The sequence below is a fragment of the Excalfactoria chinensis genome, chromosome 2 (genome assembly GCF_039878825.1).
Source record: "Excalfactoria chinensis isolate bCotChi1 chromosome 2, bCotChi1.hap2, whole genome shotgun sequence".
In the NCBI taxonomy this organism is placed as follows: Eukaryota; Metazoa; Chordata; class Aves; order Galliformes; family Phasianidae; genus Excalfactoria; species Excalfactoria chinensis.
The window spans coordinates 108,731,961-108,758,802 of NC_092826.1; the positions used below are offsets into that span (position 1 = coordinate 108,731,961).

Consider the following 26,842-nt stretch of genomic DNA (forward strand, 5'->3'; position numbering starts at 1 on the left):
GCGGTGATGCTGCCACAAGGCACAGAGCACCTGAATTCCATAATGCAGAGTGGCTGCAAATAGGAACTTCCCCTGCCTGCACAGCCTTTTCTTGCTGGTACACAATAGTACTTTGGAAGCATCTTTCTAGAATTTAATGGCCTTCAAGTGAAACTTCAGTTTCACCTTCAAGTCTCTCCTTGGATCTCACTCCACTGTAACTGAAGGCGAAAAAAGCAGGAAAGTAAATTAACCCATATAAACATAGGCTGTACAAATAATTAACTGACTGCGATGCTGTTGAAGGAAACAGAAACCAACCCCTGCTGCTCAGAAGCTGCTGAGCTGGAGAAACATTCTCTTCATGCTGTCAAAGCACAGTATTTAATTGTAGGAAATATTTATTCACCGTATATGCTTGCTAGCAGCTAAAGGAAGAGGAGAAAGTCGACCATTAGCTATTTCTTTTCTGAGAAACACTGGCCTGTGAGTTACCTGTGCTACAGCCTCACTAGACTGAATGTTTTTCCTCCTGTGGCGTTTTATTGGTTTACTGTTTGCTCATCAGGTACAATGAGTATGAAGTGTTCCTATTGGATCTGCATTAACTCAATGGAAAACAGCGACGACTGGGTTATGGCAGCGCTTTAGTTCATAGAGTGCTTTTAGAGCAAATGAAAGAACGCGCTTTGAGGGAAAAGCCTTCCTGCAGCCCTCCGGTGCTTGGTGAGGGAGCGGTGAGCGGCAGCCACCACCACAGCTCTGCAGGCCCAGTTCTGCTGAGCCCTGTGCCTCGACAGCCTGTAACTCCAGAAGCACATCCCTGCTGCCAGTGTGGGACATGGCTCCAGACCTGCAGGCGCACTGTAGTGGCGGCCATCACTCCCCGTATCTTTGTGGAGTGTTTTTCAGCAAGAAATTAGCACGTGGCTCTTTTTATGCTTTTCAGTTACGGGATGATGAAAATCCTGCATGAAAATGTGATAGTGCTTTATTTCTGCCCTATAATTGGCTCCCTGAGGCAAATGTACTGAGTCACAGGAACTACAAAGGGAAAGCACGGTACCAACCGCTTACTGCAGAAAGTGAGGCCAATACAGGAGCCAAACTAGGAAAAAAGAATGCACGACAGCGTTATTTTCTACACAGCTTCACTGCCACACATATGTTAAGGTGACTCTGAGCTATTATTTCAGTGGTTCTGTTTTGCAGTGCACAGCCCAAATTAAAGAAGCTCTGCAAGATGAAGCGCCAGGCACATCCTTTGTGCATTTAGCCTCTCTCACAAGTTCACATAAACTATGACGATGCCTGAACGTTTTGGACTTTCATCCCACCTTTGTTCAACCTCCCTATCACCACCTCCTGCTGACGGTTTCTATATGAAACCCCTTTTCCATCATTCAGCTAGTCCTCTTCTTCATCCACGTTCAGCCTTTGTATTCCCCAGTTGGCTGAGCTGGCTCCTTCCTTTGAACTCATACCATCTAATGATTGCCTCCCTCAGATGACCACTCGCTCCCAGCAGCTGCCTGCGTAGCTCCTGTCAGTAACGCACGTGCTCTTCCTTCCGAGGCAGCTCTTGTGCCTGGTGGACACCATCAGACCTGGCCATCCCTCTCCTCTATTCAGGCTTCAAATACAGTGAGGACCGAGTACTTTCATTTCCTCGGCCACCGTGGTCTCGCTTTTTCAAGCCTAAAATGGCCAGTAAGGCTGAGGTAGAAAACACACACAGCAGCTGCAGAGCCTTCCTGCTGTGGCCACAGGCTGTCTTTGCCAGCACTGCTCACATCTGTATCATGTCTGCGCAGTGATGGAAGCTCACACTTCTCAAGACAGGGGTGTGGGGATGGCACACACACAGCTCCAGACTGCTGAACTGACTGAGAACAAGTAAATAGTCCCAGGCTGGAAATAATTACATGACCATTTGAACCGTTTGCCCTTTTTAAACTGAAAAAACATGTATTCCTTGTCAAGTCTTCCCAACCTTAAGCAGCTCCAGCAGCTACAGGAATGAATTTCTGTACCAGGCTTTCACTTAGAGCAGTGAGCTTCCTCATGCTCCACCAGACTGCTGACAGACAACCAAGCAGCTCGCTCCGCAGCACTCAGCAACACGTGCTAAGGCAGACATCAGCAGCTTCACTTCTTTACCGTGCAGAGACCCTGAGTTCCTCCTTTTGGGGACAAATGATCAGCAGCTGCGCAATCACCACAAATAGGAAACCTCCTCGTGAACTTTATTTCTCTTTCGTTTTGTAAGCAGTTGGGATGCAAACAAGGTCAAACTGCAATCCGTCCAATGCTTTCTATTCAAAAGTATTTGGCAAGTTCATTCTATTGCAACATTTTTACTAGTAAAATGTTCATTAAATACAGTACATTTTTTAAACAAGATTAATATAAAGCTAGTCCTTAAGACAGAAACAATCAGTAGAAATATGCTAATAAAAGTTGCAAACAGCTACTTAGAACTGTCCAAAGCAGAAACCTTGCCCGTATGTGGAACAACTGAAATAACACATTTTTGAGGTTACTGGAACTTCAGCCTAATATGGAGAAACAGAGTGAAATAATTGGAAAATACCACTGGTTACTTACAGCCCTGTGGGTCAACCACCGAATTGTAAATGAATACTCTTCAGTCAGCGAAAAAAAATCCTCCCGTGCCTTGTGTGTATGAAATGGAACCGTTTCAGCTTGAGTGCCATTGTCCCTACTAAATGAATTCTCCAAACGGGATGCTTTTTCCCTTCTCTGCAGTGCTCTCCAAGCCGTACGACTTTCAGGCACAGAATATGCTTTTAACCATGCCAGGTGTGCATCTGATGCAGGACACAGTTCTTTCATTGTACAGCATTGTGGTTTAAAGGCAGGGCAGTTATCGGGCACAAACTTGCTGAGGGAAAAAGCCAACAAATGGCTTACCGAGCTCTTGCTTAAAAAAAAGGGAAGAGAACAAAAATCCCAGGGATGTTCAGAACATCTCTCACCTTCCTGTCAGACTGCTTGACCACTTCTAAACAGGGATCAAGGTGGTAAAGAAGAGAGAAATGACTGCTTCCTACCTTTTGCAACACTGAAGTTCTTGGAGAACGTTGGTTCAGAAACTATATTACACTTGTACATTCACTTGTAAGTATTTCAATGTAGCTCCCCCAAACAAAAAATGCTGGTAGCATAATAGAATTCTGCTTGGTATCAGCCCCAAAACCACTACTCGTATTTAAAAGGTCTCCATTAAGGTATTTGTACTCTGTAATGTCATCTAGTGACATGCAAAGGCCACTGCCCTGCTATTTGCATCACTTCCATTCTTTCCCACAGCATATTTTACAACAGTGAGGAAGTGGTGCAAAATGACATGAGAGGGTCAGATGGTGACATCGAATTCCAACTTCAGCGAAGAGAGCAACTAAAAGAAGCACGTCTTACCTGCCTTAACTTGTCCTCTGTTTTCCTATCTTCTGAAACCCCAATGAACCATCGACTGGCAAAGAGAACATAAGCTTAACAGAACAGGAAATGTCATTTTATATGGAGATCGTCTGCCTCACACAAATTGATCATGAGTTTTGTTTACTCATTGCGCCTAAAATAGGTTTGTGATTTGCTTATTGCTTGAAGATCTGCAAGAGCTGGTAAAATTCAGGAGGAAATGTCACTGGCAACTCTGCTGTTGGAGACAAATATAGATATGGCCGCCTTACCTAAGCTTTCCGATTTCAGCCTGTTTAAGCTCAAAAAACATTCTCATGACACTACAAGCTTAATGACAAACTAGCATATGGCACGAGAGCTTCTCCAGCAAAGGTATGTGGACAAGAAAACATGACAATAAATTCTGACCAAGTGGAACGCTTGCCCTGCACTAGATACAAACCTATTTTGCTATCTCAGTCACAGAAAAGCCCAAGCATGTTTTCTGTCCCTGTTCTTAGATTCAACTGTATCTCTAGAAGATGGCCTTTCCTACTCTGCAAAGTGGACAGGATTTTGCCATTAGAAAGCTCAGGCCCTGTAGTTACCTAAAACATCAAGATACCGGCATGCTAAGGAGCAAAGTAAGTGCAATGCCAAAGAAACACTGAACTGAGCAATGGAGTTAGTGAAGATGATGAGCGAGATCTGTTCTTTTCTCTTGGCTAACACCAATGACTCACAGAACCCCAGAGCCGTCGGCCTTACTCACAAGAAGGCTCCACGTCCACTGCTGCACCATCAATCCCCTGGCAGCCATCAGGCCCGGGTGTGCAGTCCTGCCCCGCTGCCTCCTGCTCCTCACAGCAGTTGGGTGCACTCTGGTTTGGACAGGCCTGAGCACCGCTGCCACCGGTGTCACCAGCGTCAGCACTGGTGTGACATGTGCCCTGCAACAGCCCGTCATGGAGGGTGCCTCTGCTGTCAGCCCCAGCCGTTTCATTCCCCAGGTCTATGATGCCGTCCAGCTGCTGCTCAGGGCCAGGCCCTGATGCAGCCGAGAGCTGTGCTGCTAAGTTTCTCGTGTTCTCCGTGACTTCAAATTCCTGCTTCTCTGCCGTCTGCTTCTCCACAGAACTTAGTTTAGTCTTCCTTGATTTCTTTGTTGGTTTGTTGTGCATGTCTTCTTTGGAGAACCTCCAGTGAAACTACAAATAAAAGACCCAGACATTAAAGGCCACTTATAACAGTCTCAAACTAACATTTGCTTTCCTGAGTAGAAATGTTTTATTACTTGGTTTTAATTCAAAGCTAGTTTTCGTCAAAAAGGCACAAGATGAAGAAACTGCATGATTAAATCAGATTGCTTCAAGATCACTGGAGCCTGCACAGGTGTGTCTATGACACACAGACAGGAGACAGCTATACGCTCTGCTTCTGCTGTGTAACGTGCTTGCTGGGTTCCCTTCAAGAAGACATTTCCCCGCTGAGGCGCACAGCAGCCTGGCAGACAGCATGCACTGTGTGGAAAGCAGGACCAGAGAGAATCAACACCGTACCCCAAACCCTATGTTGCAGAACAGTATGAAGGCTTTGTGATGAGAGCACATGAAGCTGCCTCAATACAGCTCTCACCACAAGACTCGCCACAGCTGCCATTTCAGAAGAACTGCTTTAACCACTATTTAAAAAGAAAGCCAGAAAGAAGTGGCAGCACCTTGAAATACTGACTGGACAGGTCTAACATACACGGGGTCTGACAACTATACCATTAACACATGTCTTCATTCATCAAAAAATAAACTCAGCTTCCCAAGGAAAGCCTGACCCGGTCCCACACCGGTGCTGAGTCAACCCACAGCAGCTCCCTGATTGTGTGTGGATGTACCACAGAGGCATCCAGGATGGCGCAGACTCAGGGATGCGCTTGGAGGCAGCGCTCACTACTTCCCGTGTGGCAGGAATGCAGAAGCCATTTTTTCCCCACTGTGACCATGGGCTGTGACAAAGCTGGTCAAGGCACAGAGTCACATCCATAAATGTTTGATTAAACTATTTATTCCTTCAGCAAAAAAGTGACTCAAAACGTATTAAGTTTATTTGATTATGAAGCTGGAGCAATGCTCTTTGTTTCTCCTATGCAGAACATAAAGTTTAAAAATATATAAATAAATAACAACAAAAAAAAAGAAAAACGGGTTTTCACGAGATCCTTGGTTTTATGCAGGGGAGGCTTTCTTTCCCTGCTCTAACCTGTAATGATGTTTAAGTGAAAGGTAACACCTCAGTTCTAGAGGCTCAACTGTTCACAATTCACAGGCACCTGATTTTCTCTTTGATTTGCAGCAGGGCTGCAGGCTCACAGCTCCTTTCTAACCCAGCGCTCTCTCTGACAGATCAGGGCCCTGAACACAATACGGTTTATCCTGAATCTACAGGAAACTCTCTGCATATCTGCACAGGCACATATGTCTACTTGGGTATATACATTATATTTCACAAAGAAGTATACAGCCAGTTTCTGCTGACATAAGCACCACTTCTGTATGAAGTGAATGAACATGATCAGCCCTGACTCAATTTTGCACTCTGTCTTGCTAAAAAAGAAGTTTTACCACTCCTTGCCCATTTCCTTTTCTGTTCAAATTAAACCGACCAGCAGTCGTTTGGTGTGCACAGACGGGATGGATCAGCTTCCAGCACTGCAGTGTCCTTCTACCTTATCAGCAGATTTCCCTCCAAGCAGCGGCCATCTACAAACACTGCAGCCGTGCCATATCCTAAGTTAAAACCCCCAGGAGAGCCTGTGATGTTAGATGGCAGAACGTTCAGCAGCTTCACCAAACACTAGGTTTGGCATCTTTGAAGTGTCTCATAACAGCTGTTCAGAGAGGCTGAGCAAGTCTTACAGACATCTATACGTTCATAACCAATGCACCCCATTTTTCTTGACCTTCAGACTGAAAACGCGTTAGTCATTTTTGCCCCTAAGTACGTCTGTATATTTAACGCTGCCAACAAGTGAACCCTTTGTTTTGTCAACCCGACACTGTTAAATAAGTTTTTATATCCCCAAACAATAAAAAAAATGTAAACAAATCATCGAGTCATCTGGATGGTATGCATTTGTTATTACAGCACAAGAAATCAGCATCATACTGCTCCTCTGTTTGAAGACATACAGTTGCTTACAGCCACCCACCAAAAGAATGACTGAAAATGGACCCCTCACCCCAACATCACTTTCATCACTTGAAAACAAAGCAGAGGAACAAGAAAGACGGGCTTTGTAGCAGCATCACAGAACAACTGGGCTTTGGCTTCACTAATAAAAGATAAATCCTACACAACAGACATGCTCCCAGCAGCTTTCTCCTGTTTTGGTCAGCTCAAACTCCTTCCTGTTCTCTCTGCTGTATTTAAAATGGCTCCGATCCAGTGAGGGCTTTCTAGATGAAAACTATCTGCAATTACCTAAACACCAGCTACAATGCTCTCAGGGCTCAGCTCTACTTAGCATTTCCCATATCCTACTGTAGCTCAGCTGTGAGCACAGCAATCCTGCTGATGACATCTGGCCAGCCAGCACTCAGCAATCGCAGAGAATAAAACAGAATCAAAATGAAGCCGTGTGAGTAACCTTCTCATCACGTGGTCTCAGGGAGCTTTTCTGTACTTCACCCGGCTTGCTGATCCTTCCCTTCTACACAGAAAGGGCAAGGCATATTCCTACACAAGAGGAAGGTCAGCACTTGCCCAATGCCAGTATTTCCCCTTCAGCAGTACAGCATGACGCAGCTGGGTGGGGGTTTCCACTGTTATGCTTTTAAAAAGGGAAATGGGAATATGTATGTTTATCCACATATGTATATTATTAGCTGTCAGCTGCATTCTCAGATAATTTAGCTGGATTCAGGGGGCTTTATGCTTAAATTCTAGCAGAATTTGTTAGCATTCTAGCACCAGATAAAAATGAGGTAAGACACAACAGTACTGGTTCCGCTTTGCACACAGTGAATGTGGGCAGAGATTTTTAGGTCACATGTGCAGGTTTATGGCAGAGCTGTAAAGAGAATTCTACACCTCTTCTGCTGCCATGAGTCCAGCAGAGAACAAAACACAAGAGCTTTCACATCGTCTGAGCATCTTCTTTCATTCGTACAGTTCAGTTCCTTGTGTCTTGCTTCAGTTTACCAGGCCGCTTTCTGACAGAGACGTTCAATAAGCCACTTCTACTTCTTTGGGAAATCAATTACAATATTAAAATTCAACCAACAAAAAAAAGAAAAACCCAAAGAAACCAGGAACATGGGTTTATTTACCTTAGATTCTTTTTTCTTTGCTTTCTGGGGCAAAGAAGGTCTCTGAAGAAATACAATTTGCTTTGTAGATAAATTCCCTTCCCTGAAAAGAAACAAATGCACACTCCTGAGAATGAATTAAATTCACATGCAGCATCACTCAAAGCAAAAATCCATCTCAGTCATTTATTTCTGCAGGTCAAAGAAGAACAAAATGAAGAATGACCTAAACACGGCTTGTCCCCAGTGTCTCTAAGCAGCCTGGCATTTGGGGGGAAAAAAACGATCAACCGATTACCCTGATAGAGACTGTTACTGTGACATGCTTTAGCTGAACGTTTTGGAATTAGAGTGCAAACAAAAGAAGTTGTTTTGAAGAAAAAGCAAGAAACCTGTGGTGCATGTGCGTGGCCCTGATGGGGCTGTGTGTGCCCCACAGGTATGCAGCGAGGCAGGAAGCAAAAGCAAATGCCAGCAGCAGTTGGATCGGGTGCCATTCCGCACTGCCAACCTTGCCTGTGTTACCGGAGTTATAAAAGGAATACAGAAAACCAGAAGAGAAAACAATATCTCTATACACACCCTTAAAGGACAAGGCTTACATATCATAATCATGATTTTCCATTTGTTCCTATATTTAAATGTACATGAAAGACTTTAATATACTAGCACAGATGGCCTTTACTTTTTAGGCTTTTATGTGTAGGAACAGTCTTCATCCAGCTCTGTAAAGGAGCTGGGCTAATTTTTCCTTTCTTCAGCTAAAAAAAAATATATCATGACTAATTACACTGGTTTATATATAAATCTATTCCTGATCAGATTAAATCCAGAATGGTCCATCTTCATGATAAGCAAGCAGGGGGACTGTTTATTCACCACCATTAGAAAGAGTATTTTTAAGTGACACGCATTTACGTCTAAAATCTCTGAATATTAATAATAGCAATGCAGACCTCACACAATGACTACATATGCAAACAAGGCTACCAGAGTAATGACACAATAATTGGACATGGTTCTGCTCAGCTAGACTGTGTGTACCATCAGCATTAGAGAGACAGTAATTAAGAATGAAATTAATTTGCTTCAAATAGGCAACATCTCACTCCAAACATTATCATGGGTTTTGCTTTTGCTCCAAGTGGAGCTACTAAGTGAGAGAACCAGGGCAGGGATTGATTTATTTATTTTTAACACAGAGATGATAATCAGAAAATATATGCAGAAACCACAGAGCCATTTTGCATTCTTTTGCCCACCACACACATACTTCCTGCCTAACATGGCTTGTGGTACTCAGAAAACCCAGAGAACAGCTGCAGGAGAGTTTGCAAAGGCACTGAACGTGGGCAAGAAAATCTATGCTAACTGTGCAGAGAATTGCTTGTGGTGCACAGACAGTGGCTGAAAAGCAGTGCTCACTCTCCCTACCTGTTTGTCTTCGCAATCGGAGTAGGAAGGACGCACGTCAGCTGCCAGCCATACATGGCAAGGGAATTCAGCAGTGGAACATAGTCTGTCTGCACTTCCACCCCCTAGGAGAGAAAAATCAGCAGTTAATATCAGCTCTTGCAGCGTGACATTCATTTTGACTTATAGCTTTTCTGGAAGGAGGAGAGGGTTTTTGTGGTGAAGCTGTATGTCCAGCTGGCCAAGGAAAACATGAGGCACGGGAATGACCACAGTTCATCCTAACCTGCTAAATGAGTTTGCTTAGGATGATAAACAGATGTGATGTTGTAGTTGTTGATTCTTTATACTGCCTGAACTATCCATGCTTCACATGATTCCAGACCTAAACAGAACAAACTCATTGTATTTTATCAAGTATCCCTCCCAAACAAAAACACTGACAACATGACAACAGTGCTTTGCCCAAATTCTGCACTTATCTAGGCTGCACCAAATCAATTGGGCAACTCTACAGTGATGGATCAAGAGCAAAATGGCCAACAACAGAAACAAAACCTAAGCAAGACTGTTCCTTGTATTATAGAATCACAGCGTTACCCATAGATACACGCTGCCTTCTTGCTTATTTTGAATCAGGAAATCTGTGGGCAAGACCAAAAACACCACCTTTCAGATATACACAAGACAGCCTTGCTAACGCTCTTTCTAATAGATGGCGAAGCCTGTAATTCACACTGGTGAAGACTGCTCCAGTATCTAATTGCCAAGACTTCCACTAACTTAAGAATAGATGGTAGAGCATATTTACTTGTTTTTGATCTTAATAAATATGAAACAGAGAAATGATGCTACTAGCCTCTACAAATATAGCTGTATCCCACCGAAATAACAATCAAATCTGCCAGAAAGCTCAAGCTCTTAGACCGGTTTAATGTGCACGCAAGCAGTTTTAATTGCCAATTCTCAGCATAACAATTTTCTCTATTTTCCTCAGGGCTGCTCCAAAAAACCCATTTATTCTGTAGTAATAGTCATCTGGTCAGAACTAATCCAAATCCTCTTGTAGTACTTCATATTATCTTAGTGATTTCCAACTTCAACTATTCCTTTCTTCTAATGACTGTAATATAGGTCACTCGATATCTTCATAACTGAATGACTGCCTGACTCCACCTATTAAAATCTCATCTTGACCGCAAACAGCCCAAGAAGCTCTACCACTCCTGCTTAAAAAAAGAATATGTGAAAATTCTACACTACAAAGCGACTGTAAGAGAACACTCAGCTCGTGCTGCTCTGATTTCTATACAGAGGCTTTCAGGGCCTTTTACACATACATCTGCTTTGCAGCACCAGCATGTATCTGAGATACACTGAACTGCTAATTACTGATTTCCCCTGAAGCCATCAGGACTGATCACCCAGCTGGGACTGTGGGCAGTTTGGTGCCTCCATAGACTCTCATTCTCCTCCTTACCCTTCCTACTCTCCCTGCTGTAAGATGGGAATGTCCTCCTGCTTCCGAGCTTTCAAAACAGTGTTTGCAAGAGTAATGCAGAAAGGATAACACGTCCAGATGCCTTTAACAGCTAATGTCTCAAGGAAAGAGATCGATCACACACTGAGCTTTATCAGGCTGGTCAACAAAGCTTTCCACAAATGATGAAAACATGAGCACCAGGAATGAGGTCAGAGCATCACTGCTGCCAGCCCTCCTCCAGACACCTGGAGGGACACATGGTAAGATCTGACCAAAACATTCCCTCTCTCAAAGCATGCATGGATGACAAACCAGAGGGAGCTCACTCATCTGGAGAGCATTAGACCAGCGGATCAGGAAACACCGGTGCAGCAGACCTTGTTTGAGTCCCAAGCAACCTCCCATGCTACAAACAGGATTCCTATTTTGAATTCATTGCCTAAGGTCAGAGAACACTGAGGAGACCTTTCTCCTTGCATAAGGACACATGCACAAACATGTCAAAAATCAACAGGATGACAGCAATGAGGAGGGACACTGGTACCATGCAGAGCTCGCCTGGCTGCTGCAGAACCTGGAGTGTGAGGCTGCACTGTCCCCGCTGCCACAGCCCTGCTCCCACAGGGCAAAAGGAGGCTGGGACCCATCTGACCTGTCAGAGTTAAGCACCGCCTGCAGAGATGAGCTGTGCTTCCTAGTTCCCATGCAGAAGAAGGAGAAACCCCAGAGGAGTCAGACTGGAGTTCTTCTTCAGCTCCTTCTTCAGACCAGGAAGGCAACGTACATTAATGCACACCTCTCCCAGCCCCACCTGCTCAGAGTGAGGCCTCAGTACCACCAGGCACCACACCTCTCCCCAGGGGAATAACCCACTGCCAACAACTGACTGTTGGAAGGCAATGGACAAGAGAAAGGACACTCTCCTGAACCAACAGGCAGAATTCACATGCACTGCTAGCTCCTCATTTGCAAATATAGATAATAGCAGCTTTAAGACAGCATAAATGAATTATACTCCCTCTCCTGAATCATCATCTGCAGTCCTAACCCAGGACTGGAAACTGGCCACAAGCAGAAACCACACAGCCACACAGACCTTTAGGACAGTGCACACAGAATGAGTGCTACCTAAAATGCTTTCCTAGGCAAAAATGCATCCAAACAAACAATACACTGGGGGCTGGACACAGCGAAAAAACAGCATTTCATATTTGTTTTATATTTTATAAACAATAATGTTCTTGTAAGATTGACCATTATTTGCAAGAATGGAAATTTGATTCCTTAAGAGGAAATTTCAATGCTCTTTCTAGCTAACAGATCTGAATTTGAAAACCAATAGGAAGGGAAGGTACGTGTCAGATCTCTGCTGAACAAGAGGTGTTCACATAATGTATCTCAAACCGGGAGATGTTTCGTTCAGCGAGAGGGTGGAAAATTTTAATTAACTTGTTTCCCACTCTCCAATGGATGGTAAGTCATCTCTGATCACACCTGGAGTGTCAAGAAGCCGGAGCACAGTGAGTGAGGTTTTTTCCCTTGGCTTACATCACATGAAAAGAATTCATTTTTTCTGCGCTTGTATTGTTTGTTTTCAGCCTTTTCTTCCTTTCACAGCAGCTTCTGCTCATTAGAAAGGAATAAAAAGTATGATTAAAAAATGACAGAGATAATATCTAGGGCAAACCACGCAAACAACTGCATTAACTGTTTTTCTTTTCTTTTCCCCCTTGACTGTGGCAATTTTAACCACAGCAAGAGAATAAACACAGCAGCTACTAAGCTCTTGTGAGACAGACAGAAGTTCATCAGAAATCATTCTTTCCCGGGTTAAGTGAACGTGATTTATTTACAGGGCAGCTACGGATTGTCACTGTTTAATATTTTTCTCCAATGTGGATTAAAGAGTGGAAGATTGCAAATCCCATTAAATAGATCTTAATAAAACCTTTACAAGCAAATCCTAACAGACCGCATGCTAAGGCCCACGGACAGATGGCAAAGAGGATGGAAAGTAAAAAAACACAACAGCTTTTAAGTAGGCTCAAGCTATTGTTTGTGGGGAGGGGAACAGACAGCACACTCCTAGCCAGCTCCCTACACAAACACAGAAGAGAGCCCAGGAAGATGCAGTGTGCAGCAGACTACCAGCTTCCACCACTGCTAAAGTTGCAGCTTTTTCACTGGATGGAGAAAGAAGATGGAGGTGAAAGCATCGCTGGCACCTTGTGAAAAAGAGAGAAAATAAAATGAGATAAATAAAATATATGGGCTGCCTGAAAACGACCTGCTACAAGAATGCTTCAAATATTTGATGGCTGCGGTAATACAGAAGAAAAAGAGACCAAGCCCAAGCTCTAAATTTGGGAATGATTTGTCCATTCCTGCTTTAAGCTCATTTCATAAAACACTTTCTCCTAATAATGTAACGCTATCGATCCACTAAAACTATCTATTGTAAGCAAAAGAGAAGTTTCACAAGTGCTGCAGCAAAAAAACTGTACCGTGCTCCTTTAACAATGAACTCCTAAATCTCAGCCTGTAATATACTACAGAGCCTTGTCAGCAGACATGCATGAGAAGCCTGCCAGCTTTACAGCAGAGCACTGTGGGCAAACAGAGAAACAGAACAAGAAGACAGCCTTTTGCTCATTATATCAGATAAATTTAATTCATATTTCTTAGTAGGATTTCTTATTATATGTGAATTAATGGACTGCAAAGTATTTTTGAGAACATACAAATCTGCAGCACTAAACTGAGAGGCATCCTGTCAAGACATTTTTTCCTGAGATTCAAACGTATCCATTCGCAATTGCCATACACGTATGTGCTGCTGAGTAGCATTCACATCTGCCTCCACACTGAGCATAAAGTAAAATAAACACCTAAGAAGCTTCCTCTGCCCACTAAGTCCACTCCTCTCAGTAGCTTCAGTGAGGCATATCCAACCTTCTGGCATAAGTATAAACTCTTCAAAATGTTTGAGTACTTCTGGTATTGCCTGCACCCGTAAGACAGCAGCACGTTTGAATAGCAATGGCATTCTGCATTTATAGAAGCAGAGGACAGGTAGCAAAAGCTTCCCAAGGTGAACGCGTTACATTGGAATGGAGAGGGTTCTCCTCATAGGAAGCATGGAAATGTCTGACAAAATCTCCTGAACTTAATACTGCATAGGGGACATGCATATGACAGCACAGTTCCACATAACTGGCCATAGAGCAGAAGAAATAAACATGATCTAGTTTCCATCAGTACATTTTCTTAAATAACTCTGACATTTTCAGTCTCATAATTCCTGCAGCATTTGCATGCTGTATCTTCAGGTGAGTGCCAATTTAACCATCTATCCACAAACTGTTCTAGGAACAACAACAACAGTAATAGCTAAACACTGTCTGAGAACGAGTACAACCCAGGCCTCCTTAGCTCACACAGCTGAAGCTTATGCACACAGCTTCCCTGGTGTAATGTCTTCCAGTTCTAAGTTACTCTCACCCTGGTCCAAAGAAGCTCTGTGCATCACTTTATCATCCTGAAATGAAAAATCTACAAGAAGCACATCTGAAAAACAGATGTTCTATGGCAACAGGTTCCAGTCAACAGGAGAGGAGACCTCAAAAACACCTTTCACTAACTTGCAGGGTAGCATATGCAATTGACGGCAGCCCAGCAGCTGCCTTATATGCTACTCAAAATGCTGGGGCATCATCCAGCAGCAGCTCAGGGTCAAAGAGGTACATAAGCCAGGTCCTACTGTCTGGCCAAAGGTGACCTGCTGTGAAAAAGAAACCAGACTTCAGCCCTTTGTGATTCTTTATAAGGTGTAAAAGAGGTCTGAAATGCTTCTTTTCAGTTTGTTCTTGAGTGGAAAGTTCAGGTCTGGTATTCTGTTTTGTTGTGTTTTTTTCCCTGAAAGTTTTTATGGGTGATCAGAGAACTAAAACTTACCTGTGATCTGCCACCAGCCTAAACGAGCCATGTCAGACAGAAGGCGATTTTTTTAATGTTTTTTAAATTGAGATAGTTATGAATCCTGTGCTTTTCTGCCTGCTTACTTCAAGTGCCCTTTATTCACCGGGAAGATACGTTGGCTTTGCCAAACTACAGGACTTCCAGCACTACAACAAAGTACTGCTAAATTCATCAACAAAACCGAAGAAAGATTAGCTGGTGTGTTTTAATCCTATATAGGGCGCATCTATTGAGTTCAGTAGACAAATATAGATGTATTTATCTTTTATATCTTAGAGAAAAGAAACAACTACAAAAACCTGTTAAAGATAACGGCCTCCTGAAGGTTCTGTTTAGCTTCGCATCAAGGGGCAAAATACTGGAATACTATGTCCAGGCACACATATCTGTCTTTTGGATGGTACTGAGTCACTCTTAGGACTACATTTCATACCAATCGCCATCAGCTCTTTTGCTGACCCAGTCACTCCTTTCTCCTATGGCTAAAGACAACAAAACGTAGCTTAACTGACATGACCTAAATCAAATCTACAGTCAAATCAAATCTTCGTTTCCAACATTTCTAAAGGCTTACATTAAGGCAACTTGCAACACAGGCTTAACAGAGATCATTTTTAAATCTTTTGATATGTCACACTGTAAAAGGTTTATCGTGTCTACAGCAGACGCTGACCCCATTCAGTTTTGCCAGGGAAATGGCAACACGGATGTATTTGAGATATTAATTCATGCTAATGTAGCAAAGACACGGTAATAGCAAAAAAAGAAGAAAGCGAATCACCGGCTGAGGATTTTCAATGAGAAAATATTGTAAATTAAGGACAATATTTTCAGAACGAACAAGACTTCCAAAGAAGAAAAACGTGGAAATCTAAAACAAACATTGTAGCACTCAACTTGAAAGACACTACTCGCTGTTTTGTCTTAGCTAATGGTGAAGAGAAGGTGACAGATTAGAGGTGGGGAGGGGGAAATCACGCAGGCTTTGATTAATCAGAGCTGTCTACCCACATTTGCCTAGGCAAGCAGAATTAAACCCATCATATAAGTTCTAGCGCCAGATCTCAGAGACTGCTGTGGAAATAATGTGCCCTGACGTTTTTAGAGTTAAAATGATAGGAATGAGAGCAGCATTTTATCATTAGAACTCCTCTGGTCATTCACAGAGGATGTGACAGCTCTACTTTGCTTGAGGAGAAAGAGTTAAATCACTCAGAGCTATTACATCCTGTCTGCTGCTTGGCGGGACCACATACTGTGACAGCTGCAAGCTTTACATCCTCTACAGACTGACATTTTACACACATAACCAGTGCATCACATTGTTCAGCCTGTTTTCTCTTTTAGCCTTTGCAATTAAAAAGGCAGCACATTCCCCTCTAAGAGGTGCGCCAGCCCCTCTCTTTTGCTTTCACAATTAAAACAGCAAAACTTTATCAATTTAGTGAGAAAGGTTCTCTAGATTTTATTTTATTCCTGAGGGCATCAGTACATGCTGTATGTCTTCCTGCGTTGAACAGCTTTCTTTTGTTGTGGCCGGGATTCTTTCCATTTGTTTGTTCCTTATTCCTAATTGGGATACAGCACAATACATTTGCACAGTTCAGACCACATCTGAACAAGTCTATAGCTCTTCCAGACATCCTATCTGATACAAACTTTAAGTAGGGATCCATCACACACATTTATGTCATGCTGTCCATCAGTGCTTCCACTGTTGCCTTGGTATAAACAAAAAAGACAAATGGAAAAGGTTCATCTAGACCACAGCTAAACCTGTATGCAAAAACATGAAATCCTGCATTAATGAGGCATTCCACTGCTCCAAAACTATCTCTGTGGTAACATTTTGATCTACCAAGAATATAAAAAAAGCATTAGGGCATCTCCTATCAATACTGAACTCTCTTTCCCTCTATATCTCTACCCATTTGCCATTCCATGTTCACAGGAAATAAAGGTGGATACCAAGGAAGTTTAAACAACGGACAGTTTCATTTTCTAGTCAGGACACTGGGCAAATGCCTATAGATTCCCTTGGCTTCCAGTATTTCTTCATCATTTAATGACTTTACTTAGCAATTCCTATTGTCTCTCAGAAAGCATGGGGCAGGAAACGTCCACGCAGTTACTTAAATCTCAAGGGAACAAAAAAGGTGGTCAGCACTGCAGTCTCTATGCGGGTAGGGGCTTTCCAAGAGTTCTACTTTGCCTCATCATACTTCAGCATACTTTTTTCTCTATTCCTTCATTTTCACATTGGTGGGTAACACATTCATAGTGTCACTAAATGGGGGCTATTGATCTCAGGACAAAATTGCTGGGGAATAGCCATATTTCAGATTACAGTAGAGAACCATCTGATCACACCAACAAGTTGTGTACACGCTATCAGCTAGTTTCTGAAGCTGCACACAGACCTACCAAATCTTACATTTAGAACCAGAGACTCTTCATGTTAGCCCTCACACAGACATGGTATGCAGCATCACGGCATCTCTTGACACACCAGATGGCTTTCACTTGTTGGTGCCTTAATCTGTTGGCCAGCTGTGCCTCCAGCTTGGGGGAGAACGGCATCACGGCTAGAATTCAGGCAAACAATGTACTACATTCCAGGGCTCTAACACTTCAAGTGGCCATGCTAGAAGACACTCCTCTGCTGCGTCCTACAGTTATTGCCATCACTGGTTCTCATTATCAGATGTGGTCTGCATCGTAGTCTGAGGCAAACTTGTGTCCATCAAGAGCAAACTAAGAGGTGCAGAGGGCATTATGCATAACTGCATTACAATATCCCTGAGTCTCAGAGAGCCTCTTGCTGACTGTCTGAGCCAAACTGACTCAGATCAAGAATCTACTTATCTCAGAAAGCTACCCCCAGTGTGGCTATATGGGACAGCTCAGGCACAGTAATATCAGGGCAGCCACGAAGGATACTTTACGTATTTCCTCAGCACATCATCAGGTTTAGTTTCTACTGAAAGTAACGTGTGATGTGAAGTGAGACATGGTATGTGGGGAGGACGATGGGGTTCAGTTTAGAAACACACAGCTAATCCGAATAAAATGCTTGTATAGATGCATAGATATAGAAAAGATAGAGAAAAATCACAGAATCTTTTCCAGTTTCTATTTGAACCCATTGAAGCCTTTTTGAAGCCACAGCGTTCTCCAGAAATATGTTCTACCAATTTCCTTCCTGTTGTGTGACATATGACCTGAATTACTTCTTTTTTCCATTTTGCACCTGGTCCTTGACTAGTCACATTTGAAGCCTCTCAAATCTTATACTGCCAAAGAAAGCAAAAAGTCAACCCCTATTCAAATGTCTCCTATGATTTAGGAGACCTCTACCTATTCTGTTACCTGCAACTTTTCTTTTTCCCAGGCTGAAGTACACACCACGTAAAGACTTCCCAATATGGAAGCTGTCTGTTTTGCTGATCATGCCCATTACTATTCTCTGGACATTTTCAGTGTTAACATAACCTTATGAGAAAAGGTGCCGCCAAACCATGACTTATACAGCAGTATACAGCAGTGTATGCTTGCTGTATCGCACTCTATTTCTCTCCAAGCAGTTTTTAACATTTGGTTAACATTAATGCCTCTTGACATTTGCCTTCTTACTCAGCACTAACCTAAATGCTTTCATGAAACCATCTGTCATTACCCTAAAACTCTGCAATACCAAAACTTGACCCTAAAAATAAATCATACCCGTATGTTGCTCTTTTTTTAAAAAGTCTGTAATAACTGGAATAATATTAAATACAGGTATCACTTTTTTAGGTGCACATAAGCACAAGAAAAGCTGCTGTTAACACATTACATTGTTCTTCAAGAAGTTTCTAGCCATTATTATATGCTCATTTCTTGCTACACTTCAAACTCATCAACTAATGACCAAAGTCCTAATCCTAGTCTCCTTCAACACATTCAGTCTGGCATTTGCCCCATTTTTCCTTAATCCATACTTCTGGCAGATGTTGTGCCCTGCCTTAAGTCTTTCCTAGGATTTCACACCATTTACAATATATCCCAAGCTGAAAGATGAGGCCTTTATAGATCACAGAATGGCTGGGGTTGGAAGGGACCTCACGGATCATTAAGCTTCAACCTCCCTGCCATAGGCAGGGCTGCCAACCTCCATATTTAATAAGAGACCAGGCTGCCCAGGGCCCCGTCCAACCTATAATAGACATGTAACATCTATTTCTGGCAGACTAGAGCAATCAAATTACAAAATAATAATAATAATAAACTTGTGAAAGTTAGGCAATGGTTTTTTTTTTCCCTTTATTTTCTTTTTGCTTCTTATTGCAAAGATTTTAATCCCAGCTTTTTAATACCTATTTGCGTACCACGCCACACAGCTCTTCCTCCCAGCTTCTTCCCCCATTAAAGTAAGGAATGCATCAAAACCAAAAAAGCACTGTTCAAACACACAGTGTGGTTCACGTGGCATTACCATTAACACTGACCCCTTTACCTCCATTACTTGCATGCACTGCTGAAGTAAAAGTACAGGAGCATACCTCCAGTCTTGAGGTGTTTTGATTTATTTACTTATTTTTAAAGCAAGGAAGAAAAACATACCTTCAGTACTGTCCACTGCTCTACGACAATAGCATCATAGCCCTGTATGGTTTTATTGTCTTCCACGGTGACATCTTCGAAGAGAAATACTCCATCCATTGTTCCATGCAAGGAATCTGTGGAAACACAGCGTTACGCGTAAGCTCTATGAAAAACACCCCATGTGTAGTGAGGCATTTTAATTTAGTAATAGCCAGTTCTTTCAAGCACGTTAATAACAGGTGCTTGGAAACACATCTCCCTCTGAAAGTCCAACTGCAACAACTGTCTGAGACGAACATATCAAGCAGCTTCTAAAAGCTACCCTCACTGTCCACCGCTGTTCCAGAGTTTGTCCTTAAAAAACACAGCTTTTGCATTTTGAGGTGGCAGAATAAATTCCGTTCTTTTCACCTACTTGAAGTTATACACATGCCTTATGGGCTGACGACCACATATTATGTTACATCAACTTTTGGTGGGTTTCTGTAGGTACCACAAATGCCCACCTATGTATTCGTCTATGCAAGTCAGAACCCTATTTATTGAACAGGTACTGCAGACACCATGAACTATGTGGGCTAAGGATGTTCTGGCATATCTAAATGTTGTAAAAGAAAAGATACATTCATAACTATTTCATTAGCTTATGAAGGCTTTCTGACCATCTGGTTTAGTGGCTCTCTGTTCTCATTTATATTCCCAGCATGTTCAACCTTTTTTTCAGACTAAACACACTATCATAAAAGTTACTTCGGCAGCACCTTCCCCTTGAACTTAGCTGTATACTTTATTATCAGCAGTCTCCCCCAGAGGCAAGCACTCCGTTTTGTCAGCTCCATGACACAAAAGAGTGCAACTAATTGAAAGACGAAAAAGAACAAAAAGCCTTACCTTTCCTACCTAACATAAAGGATGAAATAGCTCTTTTTAAAATATACTACTACATGAACAGTTCTGTACTCTTGATGAACATTAAGAACTCTTGCATTGTCACAAGCATGTTTCTCATCCTGCCCTTCAGATTTAAAGAATACACTGGCACTGTACAACTGACTATGAAGACCTTGCTCCTCCCCCTGCCTGAATGCAGTAGTATTTTACACAACAGTTTCTTTGTATTTTTAGGGAAATTTTGTTCCTTGTACCACATATGCCAAACCAATAGATCCCTGAACTGACTTTTCAGGCAAGACTGCTTAGCTGTATCAGGAGGTCTTCCTACCTCCATAATAGATGTGGTGAGGCCAGGAAATGCTAGCAGGAAGGCATCACTGCCTCCACAAGAAAACAATCAATTTCCACAAAGACACAGTGAAGAGGATTGACAGGTTTCTTACCTCTCGTATGCACAATCCCAGACACACCTTATAAGATCTAAACTCTGTTTATTACTCAGAAATGCAAGGCTCACAGCAAACTAAACTACTACAGTTGAAGGCTCCTGGCTACAAATATATATAGCAAGGCTTGTATTTCAAGTGCATTTGCAAAGCCCCTTGTTACCCACACAGTCCACTACTCTCTTCTGTGGAAGTTTCTACCATGTCATAAATAAGCAAATGCAAAAACACATTGCTAATATAAAATTATACTACTCTTTTTTTTCAGTTCAGTTGAGTTGCAAACCACTTAGTAGCAACTTTCTTTGAGATTATTTTAGGAGACTCAAATAAGTAGGAAAACACTCTGTCTACCTTCATGCTGACAGTCTCCACAGATTACTTTCCTGCCAGTTCGACAAAGAAGGAAGGAGACAACTCATCACTACAGTGAGCCATTATTGTACATTGCTCCAAGGAGGAAGAACAGGACTACAAAGCAGTCGTTCCTGTCTCCCAGATAGAGTTCTCACCTGAGTGAGGTGAACATGCATTTCTGTTATGAAATAACAGGGAAAAATCACTAGAGTAGCTGGTTACAAGTAGAAAACGTAGGGAGAACAAGCTTGTCTCATACAGATAGGTACAAGATTTCATTATTTTATTCAGAAGTGGTATTTCGTTAGGTCCTACATTTCAAAGTGGGAACCAACTCAACTTTCATATAATACATCACATTCCAACACCCAACCCCTTACCCAAATCTACTTTAGGATACACAGCATATAAATAACCCTTTACATTTCTAATGCAGGTTTCATAGAACAGCACAGAGGGCTGCAAACAGAATCCCACGCATCACAACCATACAGAGGCATCTTAAATTTCTAAGGCAAGCTTTATACATAATCAGAGTACGGCTGGTGTATCGTGAATTCTGCTGATGAATTTCAATGTCACACTGTTGGCACAACTGCAGCTTGAGCTCTGCCCACACATTTGCCAGCAAATTAGTAAGTGATCAAAACACAATCAGCATGCGTGTGTTTACACTCTCTCATAAATCATCCTTTATGTTTCATTCTGCTGTGCATTCCACTTGCACAGTGCAGAGCTTACACATATGCGAACATTATGGCACATATGTAATGTTTTAGAAACGAATAGATGAGCTTGTGAGACTCTACAGGGAGCAGATAAACTTAACTGCACTTCCTTGTTGAATGTACAATGATTATTGTCAAAGGCTACATCCAGTCCATCCTAAAACCCGTTAATTTTTTGGCCAGGAAAGAACCTAACAGAAAATGAGAAAAACAGAAGGGGAAACTTATGAGAGAAAGACAGCTGCTGCATACTGGTGTCTGTTCAACACAGTGATAATAGTGAAAAACTCCGTAAGAGAACCTGCTTGATGGTACTCATTAAGATCTTCCCTTAAACAAACCTCTCCATCAGCTCTTAAACTTTCCTGCCATAACTATGTCTGCCAATTCTCACACCTTCGCAGCACGTTTTTCCTTCTACAGGCTGAAAAGGGCAGTAAAGAAAGAAATAACTGGAATAGTAAAGAATAGTCGAATCATGAATTTCATCCCATGTGAAGCATCCGGTATGCTAAGAATAACTGGGGGACAGAGGATATCAGAAAGGGAGCTAAATGCATCTTAATTTGGAGAAGGAACATATAACCCATGCTACAGTGTCAGGATTAGCAGGAATTTTAGGAGAACTCTCATACAGACGTGGAAGGGCAAAGAGTTGGACAGACACATTGGGTCTACCTGCAACACCTGCATCTCACAGATGCTGTAATGTCTGCAGCAACTTAGGCAACAGTCGTGTGGAATTCACAAAACCTGATGGCACAGATTTATGATAGAGATGCCTACAGCTGAATTTGTTATCCAAGGCTCTATTTTACAACAGATGGAAAAAAAAACATAGCATTACTTCATACAGGACCCAGTTTCATAGAATCATGAAATAAGTTGGATCTGCAGTTCAGTCTCCTGCTCAAAGCATTTTCAGTGCAAGAGCAGAGCAGATTGTTCAGGACTTTATCCAGTCTTATCTTGAAAACTTCCAAGCATGAAGACTTCACAACTTTCACAGGCAACCTCTTACAAAGCTTGTCTGTTTCTGTGTCAAAAACATTTTCCCTTATATCCAACCTCTCATTTCAGTTTACACACATTTTTTCTCATCCTCCTGTCCAGCAGCTCAGCCAAGGGGCAGTATCCATATTATTTATAAGCTCCTTCAGTCCAAGCTCTCCCACAGGACAACTGCTCCAGCCACTGACAGCAACGTTCTTCTAAAGCAGCCTCAGTTTGTAAGTGTGTTCCTTGCTCCTTGTGGGGAGCTGTGCAAAACTGGACACAGTACGTTGTCTAGAGGCAGCCTTAAATGAGCGTCAAATAAGGGAGGACAATCACTTTCTTTCAATTACTGGCAATACTCTTATCAATACAGTCTGATAGGCTGTTTTCCTTCTCTATGGCTACGGCATACTGTTGGTTCACAGTCAGCTTGTTGCCCATCGATACTGCCCAAAGTTTTTTCAACAGAGCTGCTACCCAGACAGGCAGTCTCTAACCTGCATGTGTGCAAGGATTGCCACCTTCACAGAGGCAGAACGTATGTTTTCACTGAACTTCAAAAGGCTCCTGCTGGCCTGTTATTCCAGTCTGTACCAGTCCCTCCAAACAGCAACCCAACCCTGATGCACATCAGCTGCACCCTGAATATGATATAATCTGCAGACTTGATAAAAGCACTCTCCCTCACCTCCTCTGCATCACCAATAAAGGTGCTAAAACACAACACGGCCCAGGACAGAAGTCTGTGGTATTCTTCTTGTTACTCCAGGTGAAGTCTGATCTACTAACTACTACCCTCTAAGTGCAGCCATGTAACTAGTATTATTACCTGTCCAGTCATCCTTTCATATAGGCTGCAAGAATATTGTGGGAGCCAGTGTCAAACTTCCTTCCTGAAGCCACCAGCACAACATCCAATGCTTTCCCTTCATCCACAAATCCAAACATTTGATCGCAGAAGGATGATCTGCACATTTGATGAAGTATGATTTACTTGTTACATCCATGCTCACTGTTGACAACAGGTTTCCTTTTCTCCATGTGTCCAGAAACATGTTTCAAGAGGATTCACTCTTCCAGGTGCTGAGGTGAGGCTGACCGCCCTGTTGTTTCCTGGATTGTCCCTTTGGTCTTTTAGAAGATGGGTGCAAACTTTGCCTTCCTCTGGTGCTGGAGAACTCCTCTGATCTCCATGACCTTTCAAACACGACTAAGAGCAACCTCATTACCACATCAGCCAGCTCTTCCAGCACCCTTAGATGCGGACCATTCAGTCTCAGAAACTCAAGCAATCCCTGTCCTGATCTTCATCCACTGCTGCTGGTCCTCTGACATCTTGAATTTTGACTCTGAACTCCAATGTCTGGGAGAACACGTTAATGAAGACTGAGACAAAGGAGGCACTAAGTATCTCAGCCCTTCCCGGGTCTGCTGGTACTAAACCACATACTCCAGTGCACCTACCCCTTTTATACATCAGAATCAAGATAATGTGAATCACAACACAAACAATATTGGTCTAGGTCTAAATCTCCACCAATTATAATGGCACTTCTTGGTAACAACACCTGAAAGGCAGATTCCTCTGTTTATCTGGCTGAATCTTAACTAACCTACCTACAAAGACAGAGCTTAGATGGTGAGCTGCGTTTTCCACTGCTTCTCACTCACAGTATTTTTCTCTGGTTGAATTCTTTTTTGTCAATTTCTTTTCTAACAAGATTTATCTCCTGGAACTTAGCTTAACCTATTAAATGTTCTTTAATGATTCCAAATATTAGTTAATCTGCAGGAAAGCCATAGTTAAAGCAGTAAAACAAGCCATTCTGACTTTGCAGTTTGAGCAATCATTGAGCAATCTTTACTCTTAAAATAACATAACTTCACTCTTTCTTTTTTTTTTTTTTAAAAAAAAGAAGCCTCCCAACATAAAGGTTACAATCATTGTCCCTCCTCTGAAAATGTTCTATTACCACTGCATTTTTTATTAAGGTACCCCACTGTGCACAAAAAGCTGTTTTCACCGGTTGTATAAATATTTGATGTAGCTCTGTTGACAAAAAGCTATTTTGATGTTCTTGCTTCTGATTTACAAGAAGTATATGGGAAAAGATTTCTCCCCTTACCATGACAGCTCTTCTAGTGCGCAACAACTTTCACTGTGTTGTCTTTGAACTACAAATTCCCCTTATCTAGAAAACTAACCTTTACGCTGCTGTTGCTCTCAAAAGGAAAACAAGATATCTGAGGCTATTTGTGTCACGTGATCTGAATGCCGGCCTTTGCTTCACATTTATATTCCTCTCTCCCTCTGAACCTTTCCACCTTCAGTACACACAGAGAAAGTAATTCCATGCGGATGATAAAAATACCAACCATCTTTGTGGATAAGGTGAATATAATTGGCCAAATGCATCACTGGTTCATTTCTGTCAGCAGCAGTGCAAATAAAACAGAGATAATCCATTTGGTCCTTCAAAAACCCAACTAATTTCCACTTAGAAGCAACTCCTCTTTTGTTTCATTTGCTTGTTTTGTCTTAGTTTTATGGATGGTTAGCTGGCTTTATCCAAGTTTGAAGGCCCAGAAATTCAGTCAGTAGAAAAATAAATACCAAATGTTTAAAGAACTGTAGTTCAAAATGACTGAAGACGATCAAGCTTATAATTACTCTGTTAATGCATGGAAGTACAACCTTAGCTTTTAGTCTTGCACCTTTCCCATCCGCACCTACTCTTGTACTGCTGACTGAAGACTTGCTGTCATAAGAAAGAAGCTGATCCCATCTGTTCAATCTTTTCCATTTTTGGTGTTATTAACTTGTACCTTGCTCTACTTCTCACTGGAAGAGGGAATAGGTGAAGTCCTGTGATCACTTCAGATCATTAGACAGAATCAAGTTATACCTGGGATTACAAGGAGTATTAGGAATGACAAGATACATGGTGTACCTCTGCATAGTTTACAAAGCGTAATTTGCAATTTTATTACATCCCTGCTTGTTATTTTCTGGTATGATGAGCAAAAAGAAACAGTTGCTATCAGTGAATTTTAAAATTCTTTTACATACAAATTATTAAACTGTTGGCAGAAGATAAGAAACAAATTCATATCTGCTGACAATCTGGAAATCTTTTCTTGATTGGGCATTCCAAGGACAAGGGGGAGAAGAAGAAGAAAATAACCCTGCTTTTAAGTCTAATAAGCAAAGTAATGAATTCATACTTTAAGGCAAAGAGAAAAATCAGTTCCCAGAACAAAGAAATGTAATATTGTCAATTAGAGAAAATATGCTAATATTACCTTGATTTGGAAAAGGATTAATCAGTGAATACAGAGATCAGCTGTAAAGAGCCGGACAGGCTGCCTTAAGAAACTATAAAAAGAAAAGAAACAAGAAGCCCTCAGCCTCTTCTTTCTTCCCACCTTCCTTGGTTGTTTCACATGGGCTGGTACAAGACCGAAAAATATCTACTGCTTTGCAGCTTAGGAAAATGTTAGGATTTAAATCATAAATATTTAATGACAATTTGGATTAACTTACGGATATTCTTATCAAATATTTTTCCAATAGTGTGGTTTCTGTCATGGCATTTTGCCTTAACTGTTCTGATACCCTTTTAAAGACATTAACTTTGAGCTTTTCTGACTACTAACATTTCCTGTAACAGCAAGATGATAATAAAAATGTTTATCAACTGCTCATCTTCAAGCTCTAATCTAACTTCATCCTGAATCTGTACACTTCTATATAACACACTGTCCTATTCGCACAGAAACATCACTGCCTTCCTCCAAGCCAATTTTATCTCTGTCTGTAGGCAGTTATCTGGTACTCCTCACGGTGGTATCCAAGTACATGAACTTCCCTCAGTCCTCTGTTATATAAATGAACTTTACAAGTTTAAACAACAGAAAAATTCTGTGTTTAAAACATTTTAGAGTACACTGATAAGCAGTTCTTATTAAAGAAAACACTAAGCCTTATATAGCCAATTAGATTTGGCTCTATGAGTTGCAATTTATACACATAAAGTAATTGAGCGTGTTTTTAAATAAGTTAACTAGCAATTACAGGCCTTTCCAGGAAGCCGTATTATGAAAGCATTCCATCAACTGAACTTTAGACCTTCAATTTTTGCTACTTGCTGCAAAATGAAAAATTGGAATTGTTATCCCCATTGGCTTTTACCAGAACCAACTGTGTTTTATCACAGGCCACAGAATTCTGATTGACAGCAAAGTAGGAAGAAGATG

At 41.8% G+C, this 26,842-nt stretch overlaps 1 protein-coding gene across 1 annotated transcript in view; it reads right to left on the reverse strand.

Annotated features, from left to right (window-relative positions):
* Window positions 1–2,201: 2,201 nt before the first annotated feature.
* RFTN1 (raftlin, lipid raft linker 1) overlaps window positions 2,202–26,842 on the reverse strand; it is an 89,767-nt gene continuing 65,126 nt past the window's right edge. Inside the window, exons 7-10 of the mRNA XM_072329870.1 lie at window positions 19,183–19,298; window positions 9,141–9,244; window positions 7,728–7,809; window positions 2,202–4,613 (exon numbers count right to left, since the gene is read on the reverse strand). Of these exons, the coding sequence (XP_072185971.1) occupies window positions 4,170–4,613; window positions 7,728–7,809; window positions 9,141–9,244; window positions 19,183–19,298 (746 nt within the window). The 3' untranslated portion in view covers window positions 2,202–4,169. The remainder of the gene's footprint in view (window positions 4,614–7,727; window positions 7,810–9,140; window positions 9,245–19,182; window positions 19,299–26,842) is intronic.